The sequence below is a fragment of the Lissotriton vulgaris genome, chromosome 2_1, assembly GCF_964263255.1.
Source record: "Lissotriton vulgaris chromosome 2_1, aLisVul1.2, whole genome shotgun sequence".
Taxonomy (NCBI): domain Eukaryota; kingdom Metazoa; phylum Chordata; class Amphibia; order Caudata; family Salamandridae; genus Lissotriton; species Lissotriton vulgaris.
Window position 1 is genome coordinate 152,562,220 of NC_141687.1, and position 13,202 is coordinate 152,575,421.

At 45.1% G+C, this 13,202-nt stretch overlaps 1 protein-coding gene across 1 annotated transcript in view; it reads left to right on the top strand.

The window, feature by feature from the left end:
• Nucleotides 1-13,202, top strand: part of MYBBP1A (MYB binding protein 1a) — a 517,888-nt gene that overhangs the window by 102,394 nt on the left and 402,292 nt on the right. The window contains exon 8 of the mRNA XM_086954610.1: nt 6,822-6,939. Coding sequence (XP_086810736.1) covers nt 6,822-6,939 — 118 coding nt within the window. The remainder of the gene's footprint in view (nt 1-6,821; nt 6,940-13,202) is intronic.

Consider the following 13,202-nt stretch of genomic DNA (forward strand, 5'->3'; position numbering starts at 1 on the left):
TTGACCAACACTTCCTCATGATCTACATCCAGTTCACCTTGCCACTGAGGCACCTCTGGTGTATTGACGTGGCCTGAGCCATAACACACTGCTACAAATGTCTTCCTTTTTTATAAGTGTATCTTGTGAGAGGTCTGTCGCCACGAAGACTTAAGAATCCTTGTAATGAAAGGATCCATTATGCTTCCTCACCACAGTAATTATAATCTAGTGGCACCGGAAATGCCATTAATTGGCCGTGGAGTAGTCTGGCTTTCTGGCAGTCCTTAAATTGGATCCGGTGGGCCTGTTTAAAACTAAGGGAGGAGCAAATTGTAGGCCTTTTAATTCTGGTTTGAACGTGGTTCGAGAACTGAGTAGGTCATAGGCTTCCATGCCCTCTGGGACACCTAACGAGCTAACATTGGTTCTTCGGCTTCGGTCCATCACCTCCACCAGTTTCTTCTTCACTTGCCATAGTTCCAGACCACAATCTGGGCCACTGCTAATACTTTTTTTTTTTTTTTAAACCTTTATTTTAGCATTCAGTAGAAAGACAAGCATGGACCTACAATTGCGGGGGACGGCCGCTAGACAAATTAAAATTCGGTAACATCACAATACGACACAGCTCAGCAGCCGACAACCCAAAGGTCCGGCAGCATTTGAATTGAATTGAATTGAAAAATAATTTGTATTGCGCAGAACAATAACCCGCAGGTATCAAGGCGCCTAGCAAAAGGTCAGGAAAGACCAGGAAAAAAGAAACATTAAGACCTTAGACATATGCTTGCTTGAAGAGAAAGGTTTTTAAGGCAGTGCGAAAGTTCTGTAGGGACAGGAGGGATCTCAGATCCAAAGGAAGTTCGTTCCACCACTTAGGAGCAAGGGTGGAGAAGGCTCTGCCGCCCCACTTGGCTCTTCGTACACGGGGGGCTGCTAGAAGCAGTTTCCCAGAGGAACGCAGGTTTCTTCTGGGAACATAGTGGGAGATGATGGATCCTATTCCAGTGTCGCTCTTTTTGGCAATGGCTCTGTAGGTCATACACAGGACCTTAAACCGGATACGCTGTTCTACCGGCAGCCAGTGCAGTGTTTTCCTGGCTGCAGTGGCTGAAGAGCGTCTGGGGGTGTCCAGGACAAATCTGGCTATGGCGTTTTGGACTACCTGTAAGCGCTGCAGCTGTCCTTTATTAAGTCCAGCATACAGCGCGTTACAATAGTCCAAACGCGAGCCGATAAGAGCAACAGCTATTTGTTTTCTTGCCTGGAGGGAAAGATATTTCCTGACCCTACGGAGAGTGTGAATCAGGCCCCAACAGGTGGAAACAGTTCTGCTCACCTGGCTGCCTAGGTCAAGGGCAGGATCTATTAACACCCCGAGATTTTTAGCAGAGGATGTGGGGGAAGGGCAAGTACCAAGGGAGTCAGGCCACCAATTGGCTGACCAGATGTTTTCTTTTCCCCCAAACACCATCACCTCCGTTTTCTCCCCATTCAGTTTCAGAGAGTTCTGGATCATCCACTTACCAACCGCCTCCATGCAAGATCTGAATTTGGAGGCGATTAGTTCATCTGAATGGGGTAGAGAGACGAGGATTTGAGTGTCGTCTGCGTACGAGACTACCTCCATCCCGAATGATCTTATTAATTTGGCTAGTGGGGTAACATAGATATTAAAGAGGGTCGGGCTAAGAGCTGACCCTTGAGGAACCCCACATAGCACAGGACGGGATGGAGATAGAAACTCCCCAAGCTTGACTCTTTGTTCCCTCCCCGTGAGGAAGGAGGTCAGGAGATCCAGAGCTGCGTTCTTCACCCCCACCTCCCTCAGCTGTGATGTAAGTACCGAGGGGGAGAGGGTGTCGAAAGCCGCAGTTAGATCTAGCAGGACCAGGAGAGATGTCTGGCCCTCATCTACTGATGTACGGATCTTGTCAAGTACGATGGTGATTCAGAGTAAAGCTTGTATTGGAATGCATAGTCGGAGTTCAGGATAAGACAGAGGTTTCATTTTATATTATATAAGAGAGGATCAGGTGCCATACAATCAAACAGAAGAAGCGGGGGGCAGGGTAAAAAACAGGATATACATATAATGACCACTATAATGGAGATTTGGCGCCAGAGCATATCGGTCGATAGAGAAGAACACACAATATACATTTTCATGTTGCGCCAATACTCGAGGCCTGCCCGCCCACAAATCAAAAAATATCATAGAAGCGAAAGCACGAAGTACAAGCATACGATAAGAATCCGAATGATTCGTAGTTATACTGACCCTACAAGAAGAAAGAAAAAGAAGGAAGACCATAGAAAATAAAAAAGGCAAAATAACCCCCCCATCCCCCTGCACCCCTGCAAATGGCTACAGCCTGACCCTACTAGCAGCGTGCCTGTCGCCCCTAACAACTAAAACCCCAAAGGTAGGAAAAAGAAGAGCGGAGGAGGGCATATCCATGTGGGCTCCCAGCCCCTTTAGACCACCCGCCTGAAACAGCCACCCCCTATCAGTAAAAGATAACCTTATGACAGCAATGTAGAGAAATTAGAGGGTACCGTGAGACACCGCCCAGACTCTTAGAGCAAACAGCTGCAGGTCCAACACTTGTAAAAGCCATGCCAACCCATCCCGATCCAGCCGATCTTGACCTTGGCCCTTCCGAACAAAAACACGAACCCCTTCCAGCGAGACCCAGAGGCACACAAAGAAGCAATAGAGAAAAGAAGAGTCAGCAGAAATCAACCCATGGCTACCAACACGCAGTGAGTCCTCAAGAACCGTAGATGCAGACGAACTCTCCCTACGAGATGAACAGTCCCAATGTGTCTTGAACAGGAGTCGTAGCGTCGCCAGGAAAGGAGAAGATGGCCATAAAAGAGCTGGAAAGTCACAGACAGAAGTCTCCGGAAGGGGAACGCCTGACAATATCTCCAAAGCCGGCAGTGGTGAAAAGTTCAGCAGTACCATACCATCCTCGGGAACACCGTCCACCAGGGCACCATCCGATGATTCCAGTACTTGTTTCTTCACGGGGTCCTCGCACGGAGTCAAAATGGCCGCGTTTTGAATGGCTGCAGAATCCCGTTTCAACAATAAGGCCGGGCCCGGTTCCATCAGGAGAATTTCAGACAGGCGCGAGTCCAACTTGCTCAGAAAAGTATCCACATGTGAGCGGAATGCCCAAAGTTCTGACAGTATTAACCGCAGCGATGGCTCATGCACCGTTCGATCCATAATCTCGTGTTCGGTTTCAATCACTATCACCTCCCCGGGTGATTCCGGCACCCACGGGGGGGGTGGGGGGGGAATAGACAGGATGTCGAACGTGCAATTGCGAAGGGTGACCAGTCTTTGTTCGCAACCACAGTCAACCCATTTAAGGCCGCAGGCCAGTGACCCCGAACCACCGAACCCCGGCGGGAGCAAACCGGGGCCGCGGGACGGGGGCCCCCACCCGCAGCCAGCAGCACGCAGACTCACTCCTCCGTCGATACTGAGTACTGAAGACAATCGCCACCAAATCCGGGCTGAAACAAAGCCTCCTCTCCGTTTAAACGGTCCCAGCCTGAGTCTCTTGGCCAATGTTGTTGCACTACAGCCCGGCTGTGAAAGTACTTTAGGCCCCGGCTTCACCACTGGAGCAGGCCGCAAACTTACACTCGATGCAACTCCGTCAAACAAGCTGATAAAAGTTTCCAGATTTCACCATCGCAGTGCGGGACAGTTCATGCACACAGAGACTAGGGGTTAAGTCAGGATAACATGCAGGATATTGCGGCAGGTTACGAGGGTCGACGGAGCCGGGAGCCTAAGCAGCCATCTTGCTTGCTGTCGTAGCTCCTCACTGCTAATACTTTTAACATGTTTCTTGAGGACCTGCACTCCATTATTTCGAGTGTGCCCAGGTCTGACCTAAGGGTTTTAAGTACGCTGGTTGGCGTCCTGGCTTTTTCTCTCACCAAATCAATCACTTTTTTGATGGGTGTTAGTTTTATGTCTGGCACTAGTTTTAACTTCCCTCAGTAGCAGGTGACGATTTGGTCTTGGACAAAACCTGCCTGTGACACAGCAATGTGGCGCTGCCTGCTGGTAAGTTCTAGTTGAATATGTTGAAATCAGTTTTCAGTGAGTATCACTCGCTCAATACCAAGTGTCTTGATTTGTTTTGACCCTATTAAAATCTTTGTTTCCATCATACTTCAGAATTACAAATAAGTGCTTTCCTAACTTGAAATGTGTATTGTTCATTTACCGAAATGTAAATATTAAAAAAAAAAAAAAAACAGATATTGGACAGCCCTAGAAGGATTGTCATCTAAGATCATTTTTATGAAATCCTCTCACTTTGCAGCCATAGAAATAAAAGTAAACACCAGTTCCAGAATCAGCAGGAATTTGTAAGAATACATAACCTGACATTGGCCCTTTGTATTTGAGCACACAGCATATTTGACAAGCTAAGCACACAATTTAAAGGCATCTTTAGTGCTCATTCACCTTCTGGACTCTAGCATATTTATGGAGGTGCTCCAGCACCCCTACTTTCAGCACCTATGTGACACGATCCCGCTATCCCACCCCGCCCGATGTTAGCTGCTGCACTTCTGGGTTTGTAGGTCTACTGCCTCCGTTCAGCTTGGCTGCACGCTCCATGACGCCTGAGCAGCCGTGTCACAGGTCTTTCTCTTTTCTTGAATCGTTGTCCGGCCACCTGTGATTTCCCATGGCGGGCCACACCTGAGCTGTCGGGAGTGCTTCACCAGGTTTCTGATTTCTTGGAAGAAATAGAAACTGCCTCTTAATATGGCCTTCTCATAAAAAAGAAAGTGGGAGGTATTGTCATAAAGGTATAATGAGATAATAAAATTAATGATGTGGATACTAAAGTGGAGAAGGATAGGACTGTTATTGCCAGTAAAATAGAAGTAGGTGAGTTCCTTCTTCTTGCTTGGGAGTAGAGTGGTTGAATGAGTTCCATTACATTTTTACCTTGTTCTAAAGTAGGCAATTGTTCAGAGAGAAGGTAGATTGCTGGTAAAGTTTGAAAGGTACATTTCCTCTGCTAGTTCCTTTTAATATGGTCAAACCCTCGCAGGTCCATGCCTTCTTTCAGTTATATCAGCACATGTCTATCTAGTTTTCACTTGCAACATTTTTTGCCTGCGTTGGCTTGTACTCTGTATTGACTGCTTCAGTTTTAGTTTGTGCCTCTAACCTGGGGTTCTTTTTTTTAAAGACTGTCAGGTATATAACTACGCAGACGACACCCAGATTATTATCCAGCTGGAGGATAGCCAGAATGCCTTTACCAGACTGCAAAACATTCTGAGAAGCACAGCTAACTGGATGTCCGGCAACTCCCTAAAAATCAATCCGGACAAAACCGAGGTGTTGCCGATTACCATCGCTGGCAACCCTTGGTGTGATCGTTTCTGGCCTGGGGAGTTGGGCACGCCGCCAGAACCGGCAGAGGTGGTCAAGAGTCTGGGCATCCAGGTGGACAGTAAGGTGTCCATGAAAAAGCAAGTTTCAGCTGTGGTGGGCTGTTGCGTCGGCCTCCTTCGCCAACTTAGGAAAGTTTCCCCGTTACTTTCTTTTTCCACCTTAAGGAGCGCGGTTTCTGCAATGATTTTGGCCAGGCTGGATTATGGCAATTCATTGTATATAGGACTCCCACAGGGTCTCTTAAATAGAATGCAGACGGTAATGAATGATGCTGCTAGGCTCATCTTCAAGAAACCAAGGAGTACCCAGGCATCCCCCCTCCTGCGGGAACTCCATTGGTTGCCAGTGAGGCAGAGATTAATGTTCAAGGGGCTCTGCATTGTACACAAGGCGCTTCATGGCAGAGCACCCACCTATCTGAAATCTCGTCTGTCCCTTTACAAACCAGGGAGGGCGCTTAGATCTGCTGACTCTATTTATCTGGTTCAGCCACGCTGTAGACTGACTACTGTGGGTGGACGCGCTTTTTCACATACTTTGCCAGCTATGTGGAATAAATTACCGCTGAAACTCCGCAATGAAAAGAAACTAATGCCTTTCCGCAAACAACTAAAAACTGTGCTTTTCCAGCAAGCGTGGGGTGGCCTTTAAATGTAATTCTGATGCATCTTTTATTGTCTAGCTGATCCTAACAAAGCGCTTAGAGACCCCTGGGTTATAGGGCGCTATATAAGTCACAATAAATAAATAAATAAATAAATAAATAAGCTGATGCAGCTTATTAGAGTTGTCCCTTCCAGTTAAGACAGCCTGGCTCTGAGTACTACTAATTTTATATCTCCGACTATGACACATTGACCAGAAAATGCAATCAGAAGTTTGAATGTGCCTGACTAGTTCTTGTGCTGAAGGTAGAGCTTTATTGGCATTTGCATGGTTAGTTAACATAATACCCAGATGCCTACCCAGTTAATTGAAAGATAATGTATGTGAGCAGCGTACAGTTGGTCAAACTTGGTAAAACGACCTCCATGGTGTTCTTTTTCTTGAAATAAGCTAATCCCTGGCTGTGTGCCTACCCACAAAAAGTGGGGCTGTCTATATTTAGAAGCTGTATGAGCTGAGCATAAGCCAAACTGATCAGTTCAAGAATAATTGTATTTCCGTTTCATATTTGTTTTGCCTCTTACTTGTCTATGCTTGAAGCTTCTGCTGTTGTCCTCTAGTAGGTTATTTTTTTAATTTACAGTCTTAAAATTGCACACAAAAAATTGTCAAAGGCATGTGTTCAAAACTGTAAAAGATATCTAACTTTAAGCACTCCATTTCATAAAGAAGTTAGTAATTTTCTGAAATATCTTGCTAATTTTTTGTTTTCTGATGGTTTTAGCTACATGTGTTATCGGTTGCTGGGGGCTGCCTTGCCCTTGCTCTCTTTAGACCAGCTCCAGACTGTACTTCGAGGAGATGTGATGCGCCACTTTGGTGACCATGTAGTCTCTGCTCAGGTAAGCTTCTTGTGGAAGGCATAACCAGTGTCTGTCTTTATTATGGGTGTGTGTAGAACTTTAGACCCGCAGTGTTTCATTATGATTTGCAGAATACCGAGACATGTGCGGGGTCAATCGCTCTGGTTGCTATTGATGATTTGCACTTGGTAGCAGCTGCTGACCGCAGTCCTCCTGCGCTGGATCTTCTAGATTGTGAAGACATTGTACACAAGCTTTACGCAGTCACGTCAGTGTTCAGCATTCATCACAATGTGGGCCCTGTACTGCTTACAGGATTTGTTACTTTAATATTAAGTTTAATATGGTGAAATATGAGGTAATTTCAGGGGTGGATATTAGTCTGTTACTTGGAGTGAGAAGGATAGCAGAGGGATAAAAGGGGAAGAAAGATTTGCATTCATATAGCACTTGTTACCACTGAAGGGTGTTGAAGCGCTTTTCTGGCGAGTAGCACGCCACTCCGGAACCCATAAAGGATTACTGTTGAAAATTAGTATAGTAAAAAATTTGAAGTAATTTGAGTAGTGGATATATTATTCAGTTATTTGGGTAGTATATTAGTATAGTTTATTATGGAATTTGAGAATTGAAAATGTTAGTCTGTTAATTTCGATTGAAAAGAATAGTGGAGGGATAAAAGAGGGAAAGATTATTTTTTTTTAGTTTTTTTTTAGGTCTTAGCAATAGGAGGAGGCTTTTGGATGAGTAATAAGGAGTTTTGGAGAGGAGGACTCGGAGGAAAGTGTTTAGAAAGGTTTGTTTTAGGGGATCTGTATAGTAAAAGAGGTGTCAGATGATGCAAGGAGGGGTGGAGTAGGAGATAAAAGGTGGTCTGTTAGGTGTAATTACAGCAGGGAGAATGTGTTTGAATCGGATGTAGTTATATAGGGTGTTGATTGGTGTTAGTGATTAGTGTATTGGTTAGTGGTATAGGATATAGTTGTGTACTGTTTGTGGGTGATGGTGGATCTGTGTGGTAGTTGAGATAGTAGGGTGTGTTAATGTGGTTTGGTTGGGGTGGTGGTGCATGCTGGTACATTAGTCTGTGCATAGTGTTGTGTGTGGTGTACATTTGGTGTGAGTGTGTTGCTCTGTATGTGGATGGTGTGGGCTGGGTATTGCTAAATGTGAAAAAGGGCAGCATTTCTGGCCCTGGTCCTGGTCAGTCTCCAACAGGCTCAAACAGGCAACTACCCTTGTCCTCTCCGCCCTTAACAGGCTCAAACAGGCAACTACCCTGGTCCTCTCCACCCTTCGCCTCGACGCCCGGGCAGAGACTCCCTAACCCTGGCCTTTTATAGCCCTAGTAATCAGGTGACCCTTTCAGCCAATGGGAATCCTAGCCCTAACATTATCCAATCTCAACACTAGCCCTAAAATCTAGAACCAAATAGGAGACCAGGACCTTACAGCCAATCTTAGCCCTAGTCCAAGCACCCAATCAGTTCAAAAACCGTGATCTCTACGTCCAATAAAGGCCTTAGCACTGCCAGTAGTCCCAACCCAAGTCCAAGCAGCCAATGGAACAGGTAGCCCTAACAGGTAGCCCTAGTCCATACTTCCAATAGAAAGCCTAACCCTACTCTTATTCCCACAACTAGTCCAACAACCAATCACACCAGAAGCCCTAAATAGCTACTTCCAATTAAAGGTCTAACCCTAGCCCTAGTCCGACCCTACTCCCAACAACCTATAACATAGGAAGCCCTAGTCCCTACTTCCAATAGAAGTCTTAACCCTAGCCCAAGCCCCAACCCTACAATGATTGAATCACAGACCCAAGAACCCTCAAATAACTAACCAATGAGGACATTAACGCTAACCCAATAGAAACACCAGATACAATCACCAATCGGTGTACACATGTGCCAACCACTAGCAGACCATATAAGGTCCCAGCGACCTCAGACAAGGTTTGCTGGCCAGGGAGTTGGAAGCTGCTTTTCCTGTTCAGAATCTCCTCGGAGACCGACAGGCTCAATCCACACTTTGGACTTCTGCAGGTAAAGGCTTCACTAACTCAAAATCTAACAATACTGTTTGAATAAAAATGTATTGCCCCTGATGACCAAAAAACGAAGTGCAGAGGCCCCAGTAAATACAGTTTAAACAGCTCACAGAAGAACCCTCCGATGTTGAATCTCCCTGTTGCTGGAGGGGATGCAGTGGGGCTGGCCTCACTGGCTTGTGAACACAAAGTGGTGGCTGGGGGTGCACTGTTTTAACACACGGGTCTTAGCACAGAGCAAAAGAGAAATTTGGAGGGAAAATAGATTTGTCGCCAAGGCTTGCTCCCACAGCCGGGCAAAACCTCCATTTCGAATGCTCTTGGTGAATGGCGCGCTGATGGCACGCACTCCGCTCCGTTTCTGTCCGTAGTGTCACTCCAAATACCCTCACACCAACCAACATCCCATTTGCAACTTATGCCTCTCGCCCGAGAATCAAGCAGATAGTGGTGAGGCCTGCAACTCCTTTCTGTCCAAAAAGACTCTTGGGGATCAATGTGCTAGACTACAGGAAATCCAGTGCAGGCAACCGGATGATGCCGGGACATCTTCAAGTGACAAGAAGAGGAGGGAAGATGCTTCTGCGGCATAGGAGGAATCCCTTTCTTTCCATGATTCCTAGTTCCAGTCTCACTCCAAGGAGGATTCGACCATTCTTCAGCCAGCAAAAAAGAAAACTTCTTTGAGTCCTTCTACCCCTAATCCCACATCCAAACCATCGGATTCCACCAAAAACCCTGCTCATGGGCCGCTACTGCAGAATAGCCATGATGTGCACCGAAAACAGGACTGAGAAGCCCTGCCCCATCTGTGAAAGTTCAGTTAACAGCAGGGCCTCCACCTCCTTTACATTCATGGCCACAACACCTCGGTCTTCGGTCTCAGCACCAAAACAAAGACTTCCTATTTCGGAACTGAATGTTCCCCCGTTGAAAACAAAGCTTCCACCATCAAAATGCTCCTCCACAGCCAATCCCTTAGCAATTTCATCAAAAGCTTGAGTCTAAGCAACAAAGACTGCAAATTCCGTCTGGAACTAAGAACATATTAATATAACCAGCAAAACGACACACTACTAGGAAGCATCTGAGTTTTGAGGAAGCTTTGGACATTCCTGTTCAACCTGTAAAGAAGAGAAAAGAAAGGATGCTGCAACTAGTCCATTGCGCATTCCCACCTTGCCTGTACCACAAACACCACCTACTCTACCACCTCAGTCACCACATTTGTCTGAGGCAGGTAACATATCCCCTCAATCAATAGTCGAAGAAGATCGGGGTATCCCAGATGATACACAAGATGGGGGATGCCTGGGATGATTATGATATTGAGCCTCAAGGAGACACTGCCCCTGACATATCCCACTTGCCCATCTCCTCCTTCTGATGGCTCTCATTATCAGTGCTTAATAGCACGTACAGCTAACTTCTATCAGATCACTCTAAGTAAAGATTCAGTAGAGGAGGATTTCTGTTTGAGACTTTGTCTAATGCACAGAGAGGGGCACAACATTTACCATCACTCAAGGATATGACACGTCATTCAGACAGTATTTTTAACACCTTGGCTGCTAGGTGTTTTCCCCTCCTATGCTGACTCATCGTCAAGTCCATTGTTCATGACGAGCTCAGCTCGTCATCAGCACAGCTCAACCGTGCATCATGACGAGCTCAGCTCGTCATGAGCATGGAAAGGGTTAAAGACCCAGCCAAAGTGAGGATAGTAACTCCACGCTTTGACAAAAAGTACAAAGCAGCACCACCAGACCCTATTTTTTTTCTTTAGCGGTCAACTAACCCCAGACTCTCCAGTAGTGTCAAACGCAAGGAAAAGGACCAACTCCCAAATAACTGGAGGTGCACCACCTCCAGAAAAAGAGTCCAAGCTAATACATGCCTCTTGTAAATTAGTTGCTGCACAAGCAGATCATCATTGGCCAATAGCCAGGGGCTGTTTCAGGACCCAGTTCCCCAAATAATTCTAACAGATGCTTTCCTAACAGGTTTGGGAGCACATATCAGGGAGTATGGGATTGCAAACACAAGAATCTTCATATCAGTCATCTAGAGCTGCAAGCGGTTCCTCTAGCTATCAAAGCCTTTCTACCTCATCTACAAGGCAAAGCTGTCTTGATTCGAACATACAATATGACAACTATGTATTATTTACAAAAACAAGGCAGGAACACACACTCCCAATTATCTCACTTGGCAAATATGGAGGTTAGCAATACACCACAAGATTGACCTGCGAGCAGAACATGTCCCAGGGACAAGCAATCAAATTGGGGACTTTCTGAGCAGAATGCAACAACAAGTCCACAAATGTGAAATTCACCCAAAGGTTCTTCAACCATATTTCACAAGTGGGAGTTTCCATAAATAGACCCGTTTGCAAAAAAAGAAAACACGAAATGCCCACACTTCAGAAGCAGGTATCCACGCCATCAATCCAAGTGTAATGCTCTAAGGATAAACTGATTAGGGATATTTGCATACTCTTTTTCACCTCTCCCACTACTTCCATTAGTTATCAGGAAACTCAAACAAACATCTTGTCATGATACTAATAGCTCCAACATGGGCTCAACAACAGTGGTTTTCAACACTCCTGGAACTGTCTCTAATCCCACATGTGAAGCTTCCCCTCAACCCGGACATTCTCACTCCGAACCATGGAACACCAAGATATCCCAATTCCAAAGAAATGAATCTTGCAATTTGGCTTCTGAAGTTTTAGACTTTGGATACTTAAATTTACCTCAAGAATTTATGAACATTCTTAAAGATGCTCATAATCTTACCACAAGGCAATGTTATGCAGCAAAATGGAAATGTTTCATTATGTTCTGCCACAAACAAGAAAGACATAGACACTCTTCTAGCAAAATAACAAACCGTTCTTTTACCTATTTAATTTTCAAAATGCAGTGCTGGCATACTCCTTTATAAGATTACATCTTGCAGCTATTGCAGCGTATCAACAAAATAGAAAATGCCTATCCGGGTTTAATATTCCAGTTATCAAAGCCTTTATGGAGGTACTTAAAAGGATAATTCATCCTAGACTTCCAACTTCTCCAGCATGGAACTTAAACATTGTCCTAACAAGACTAATGGGTTCACCTTTTGAACCACTACATTCTTGTCAATTGCAGTACCTTTCATGGAAACTTGCCTTTTTAATCGCTATTACTTCTCTTAAAATGGTCAGTGAAATACAGGTGTTGACTCTTGAGGAGCCTTTATTTCAAATACATTGCGATTGGGTAGGAATTTTCGTTAGTTCTAAGCACTATAAGTGGTTTGGCATTTTCATATTAATCAATACATTGTCTTACCTGTTTTTTCCTCGGAACCAAACACAGTTGCAGAAAGAGCATTACACACTTTAGATGTTACTAATGTACTACATTGACAGGACTAAATCATTCAGAAAGACGAAATTATTTCAAGTGGATAGTTAAATGTATCCAAACATGCTGTGTAAAAGTGAAACCGCTTTTACCTGTGCTCCCCACCCCCTCCAAAAAAGCTCACTCCACTAGGAAGATTGGAGCTTCCATGGCTTTCTTAGGAAACCGTCCTATAGCTGATATTTGTAAAGCAGCAACTTGGTCTATATTCCATACAGTTTCACAAAACATTCTTGTGTGAATGTATTTGCACACCAACAACCCAATGTTGGTCAAGCAGTACTTAAAACTCTTTTTCAAATGTCTGCAATCCCCACTAGTTAACCGCTGCCTAAGGCGAGGGACTGCTTTACAGTTTTACAAAGCATGTGTATCTACAGCACACATGTAAGTAACGGATTGTTACTTACCCTGTAAGCATCTGTTCTTGGCATGTAGTGTTGTAGATTCAAATGCGCCAAACCTCCACCCCAATAATGCTGGTGTAGGTTGCAGTTCATACACTTTATTTCATAGTAACGCATGGACATCTCTTTGCTTACATATAGAGCATTCTTACATTCTCACCTACCCACAGCAAAACAATCTGAAGATGGCATCGATGACCATAAGCAGTATTACCAAGAGGAGGAGTAACACACCCTTCACCAAGACCAGCAGCCTGTAATGGCAGTCTGCATGAGTTAAGTGAGGGGTCCTTTAGGGTGGCACAATGCATGCTGTAGCCTTTAGGGACCCGCTTTAGTATCCATGCTCAGGGTACACTAGGTACCATTTTCTGGGGACTTTTGGGGGCTGCTAAAAATATGGCTAATGGAAGAAGTACTAGTACTATT